Source organism: Asparagus officinalis, unplaced genomic scaffold, assembly GCF_001876935.1.
Source record: "Asparagus officinalis unplaced genomic scaffold, Aspof.V1 AsparagusV1_Un1096, whole genome shotgun sequence".
NCBI classification, from domain to species: domain Eukaryota; kingdom Viridiplantae; phylum Streptophyta; class Magnoliopsida; order Asparagales; family Asparagaceae; genus Asparagus; species Asparagus officinalis.
In genome coordinates this window covers 5231-10428 of record NW_017973355.1, presented here as the reverse complement: position 1 = coordinate 10428, position 5198 = coordinate 5231, and the positions used below count along the sequence as shown (strand labels likewise).

Below are 5198 nucleotides of genomic sequence, written 5' to 3'. Positions count from 1 at the left end.
TCATTCTTATATCTGCCTTTTATCCCCCGGGATCACTCACTATTAATGTTCAGGAATCTATCAGTTGGACGTGAGATGTTCTGGAAGTTGACTGAAAATCACGAGCGTATTCATTGTGGTTTTATTGGGAAGGAAGCCAACCCAGGCTCCAGTGAAAGAGCTCATGTGCGGGGGCTTCATCCGGGTATCTTGGGACAAGATAATATACCTCAGAATGAAAAGATAGTGCAAGCCAACACCGTGAAGAACCGGTTAGCGGCAGCGGGCAAAAGATTACCCAAAGAGACTTTTAGATGCTATGGATGGGTCCATTATTCTGGGGACAAATGGTGGTGGACCAGGATGACCCGATATGTGTTAAACCGCTTTGGGCGAGAGTTAGCAGAATTAGGGTTAGATGTCCCGATTCGTGCCACCATGCATGGCCTACAGAGTAGTGTAGGTCATTTCCTCTGCTTGTTCGAGATCTATAACCCGGACACTAATACATTCTTTACCAAGAACGGGGAACTCGGATTACCACTGCATGAAATGATGCAGGTGTCTGGTTTGCCTATGGGCGATGTTCCCTATCAAGAGTTCTTTCCAACTAGCAATCAGCTGAACAAGATGAAAGATAGCTCAACTGTGACTCATGATACTTTATGGGAATTGACTTGCCATTATCATATAGCCATGGCCGAGATGGAGCCCAAAGCCAGAAAGAAATCTCCTCAGGTCAGCTTAAAACAATTCGCTGACTACCTCTTCAAGAACCTGGATGTCCGTTCGGCAGATGTGTGCGGATTGTCTCCTTTGAGTACGGATGAAATTAACCGTCTGTTAGAGAAAACCAACGCGCAATCTTATACTTCGCGCTCAGAAGATGGATTTTTGCACGGCACTAAGTTCCGCTCTTATCTGTGGCAAGCTGGTGTTCCGATTAGCCCTACTGCTCTGCTGGCGGGTTTTCTAGCCTTATGGTTAAAGAGATGTGTAGTTCCTCATCAGTCCGCAGATGCGATGCCAATGGAAGTGTTGTATCCGGCCGTCCAGCTAGTTACAGGTCGCAAATTATCTTTGCTTCCCGCTATGGTGGCCGATATTCATAGTGGATTACGGCAATTAATCTCCGTGTTTACTCAGGAGAAAAAGAAACCCTCTGCCAGTCTGTCCGTTCCGAAGCTGGAGCTACCTTATACTTATCTGATGACCTGGTTAGTACTTCATCGACCAGATTTAATGGAAGCTCCTGAGACGGCAAATTCTAGCATCCCTCTGTTGCAGAATCTCGAGAATTGCAAATGGATCAGGCATCAAGAACCCGACATAACGAGGCAGTTTAAAATTCACAAGTGTTGGGAATTCTTCCCCTGCTTCCCTCAATTCTCCGGTACCTACAATACTACTTTAGTAGATGCTGAAGACCCAAGGCAGAATCGCACTATCTTGGATGTCGGGTGCTTCAGATGGTTGATGAATATTCGACCTGGATATCTGTTCTTCAGAGTAAGGGATGTTTGCCACATTGAACCCTATCTCCCATGTCGATTCGCCCGTCAATTCGGGTATGATCAGATATATGTCGGCAATCCAAACCGCCACCTTAGCTTTCGAGGTGGACTTATCGATGGTGCGAGGGCTTGGTTCTGGAGCATTGCTGGCTGCACAAATGTTGAATTTGATCTTCCTTTAGAGGCGCCGCCCCTAAGGATGACCTTTCTCTTCTGCAAATGGCTGATAGCCACCAATATTGCCACTCGACGTAGGAGGATATCAGACTCAGAGGAGGAAATAGCTCCACGACAAGCAACAGAACCGCCTCGTGAAGCTGTGATGTCGCCTCGAGGAAAAGAGGCTGCTGAATCATCAAGGAAAGGAAAGGAACCGGCTCTCCCAGTTGATAGTGAAGAGGAGTTTGATAGTGAAGCAACCGAAACTTCAGAAGGGGAAGACGAGAATGAATCAAGTTCTGAGGAAGTATCTGGCCTTCCCGATTCATTCTTTGATAGAGGACTTGTAAGGCCTTCTGTCGCTCCGACCCAACCACAAGCTGCTCCAAAGAAACGTAAGGAAAGAGTCGTCATGGAACATCCTAACCGGATGACGGTAGAAGTTCTTAGTTGCGACGAAGAGGATGAAGAGGATATGGTGCCTCTCATTCGTCGGCAAATATCTCGAACTTCTACTCAAGCTCAAACTCAAGTTTCTCCCCGAGCTGAGTTACGCACCAAACATCGTCATGAAGGTTCTGGTGCACGCCCTCTGAAGAAACAGAAGAAAGCTGTTTCTAAACCGCGCGTTCATCTTCCTGCTGTAGAAGAGGCGTCTGGTCGTAGTGCTTCTTCTGATGAGCAAGGTAACGATTTGTTTTTATAGCTTTTACACTTTTTGACGTTCAAACTTATTTCATGTTCAACTTCTGCAGGGAGTCGAGAGGAAGGAGAATTGCCAGCTGATGCTGCTTCTCCCGGAGGTATGGAAATTGAGGAAACAAGCTTCGTCCAACAAATGCATGATGCTCTGAAGGAAGGATCGGCTGATGTTCCACCCACTCCTGACGTTGATCCATCAGCTGCGGACACAGGTACTGATCTTTCTCCTCTCGGAAGAGAAATCCGAGAAATGAATGAGTCGGACCGTGTGCCTCCTCTAATGACCTGTGCGCTTTCTCTCCTTTTAGTCAAATTAAAAGAAGCAGGTACCAGTAGTGGAGCTCTCGAATCAGCCCCGACCAATGAAGGTAAAATCGATCTTTGTCTTGGGCAGATTCGTCTAAATTTACATGTTATTTATGGTTCCTCATGTTCTTTAGACATCCCGATGCACGAGCCTATTGAAGGAGAAGCTACCCATGCCACCAAAGTCGATGATTTTAATAATTTCGACTTTAATATCTCAGAGGACGACCATCAACAAATCCTTGATTCTCTGTTAGAGAAAGCCTCTGATGCAACTATCGGCTCAGATGTTGGAATTGGTTCAACGGAAGCCGGTCCTTCTGAGAGTAAGACTTTGGTTCTGTGAACTCCACATATATATATACGTATATATTTTGACTTGATTAATCATATAAGTGTCTGAATTATAGGACCAACTGCTGGAGCTGATACTACTATAATTACTGGAACGTCTGATCGGCCAGAGGGTAGCGAACTCGTGCCATGGGCAGGAACTGAGGTTGATTTGCAATCATCAGTTCTTGAGCCTCAACCTTCTACTCCTATGGACCCTATGATGATAGAAGTCACTGTCACTCCCCAGATTAGTCCGGTCGCAACAAAAGCGAGACCAACTGAAGGCGTTGGTACGTCGGCTGATGTTATGCCTATTGCTGGTACATTTTACCCATAATTTTGTTTCAAATTTTGGGTTAACATCTCATTATGCTCATTGTAACTCCTTCGTTTGTAGAATCAACTCTTAAAGAGCCTCTTAGCTTGGACCCGCCGTCTTCTGAAGCTTTAATTGAAAAAGCCTCTGATGTAGCGGGTGCATCAACAGCTACCATTCCTGAATCAACCTTGGTTGTTCCGGAAATCAGGTTACCATCCTCGGGTGAACTAAGTCATGCTGAAGGTTCTTCCATCGAACTTGGTATGTCTTAGTTTGTTGTTTTGTATGTATATATATGTCCTGTACTGACCTATTTGCCTTCATCGCAGTTCCTTCATCATCATTATCAGATCGCATCCGAGCTTTGTTAGCAGACGAGGATCCGGATAAAGCCGGCATTTGCTCTGATCTCGACGGCTTCATCTCCTTTTTGAATTCTATGGTTGATCGTATTCTCTCCAAAGGATCGCGATTTGAGAGTTTTAAGAAACCTCTTGACCGCTATATATCAGGGATCCGTGATGAAGGATATAATGATTTAGCCGATTCGATCAACGCCTACATGGTTGACTTGAAGCAACATGTTGACCTTCTGAGGGGTCTTCGCACTGAAAGCGTACCTTCCTACATTGCTTCTCGCATGGACTCCAAGCTACAAGCGTTGCGTGATTCCCAAACATCAGCTAATCTCGAGCTCCAACAGCTAAGAGCCCACAGCGATCAACTTAGGATGAATGTTGGCAAGAGAATACAAGCCCAGGTTAACCTACGTCGGGATTTAGAATCGAGTCGAGCAGAAATAGCTCGCTTAGAGGAGGAACTTGCAATGGCCAAGGACGCTCATGATGTCTTGAAGTCTGAGTTGACGCAGGAGATTCATATTGAAGGCAACCTGTTACAGCAACTGAACCTTCAAGATAAAATAATTGCTGAAAAGGAACAAGAGGTCGTCGCGCTTCACAACGTTGACGAAGAAGCCTTTAAAATCAAATTGGCAGCTGAGCTTGAACAGGCTCGTGCGTTAGAGCTGTCAAAACTTGAAAATCAGATTAGTCAGTATAAACTTTTGTAATTGGAGGACATATATTTTTGTAGCTTTGTTTGAAAATTCTTGGTCAACATAATGAACCTTTTTGCTCATTATATTGAATCTTTTTGCTCATTGAGGTTTTATTATGATTACTCATTCTTGTTTAGAATAAATAACCATAATACTTATAGGATTTTTGGCAAATCCTCAGCCATCAACGGATTTGATATACCTTTACCGATTACCGTTTGAATCGGGCTAGTATGTGAATTATCTAAGTCCGTTTCACATATAACGTTGCGCTAAAAGAATTAAACTCTTTTAGACTTTGAACTACACTGTTGAATATGTAGGCTACATGTGTTAGATGTAGGCTTATCTCTAATAAGGGATAGAGATAACATCCCCCATGTGTGAACAACATGGATTTCAAAGTGTGAATAGGTTGCATTTCCTATATAGGACAACGAACCCAAAATCGGAGAGAAAAAGAATTGTATATTCCATTTCTCAATCTCTTGTTTGTTGGTAGAGATAAACCCATACTCGGAGAGGAAGAATTTTATATTCTATCTCCTGGTCTCTTGTTTGTTGGTAGAGATGAACCCAGAATCGGAGAGGAAGAATTTTATATTCTATCTCCTGGTCTCTTGTTTGTTGGTAGAGATAAACCCAGAATCGGAGAGGGAGAATTTTATATTCTATCTCCTGATGAAAAGGAAACTCACAGTGGAATCTCCACTTAGAGAAAATAGGTTGGTTTGAATAACCCTAACTGTCATAAGGTTTGATTACTCAATTCAAAAGTAAACCTTTCGTTCGCAAAAATGAATCGAAAGGAGATTTTGGTTGT

The 5198-nt window shown here is 43.7% G+C and overlaps 1 protein-coding gene across 1 annotated transcript; it reads left to right on the top strand.

Annotated features, from left to right (window-relative positions):
* Positions 1-2389: 2389 nt before the first annotated feature.
* Positions 2390-4327, top strand: LOC109828347 (the record flags this gene model as incomplete). The annotated part of the gene is made up of 3 exons (XM_020395368.1): positions 2390-3316; positions 3394-3576; positions 3645-4327. Coding segments are annotated over exons 1-3 (978 nt in total), but the record flags the coding sequence as incomplete, so codon positions are not given.
* Between the last annotated feature and the right edge of the window lie 871 nt (positions 4328-5198).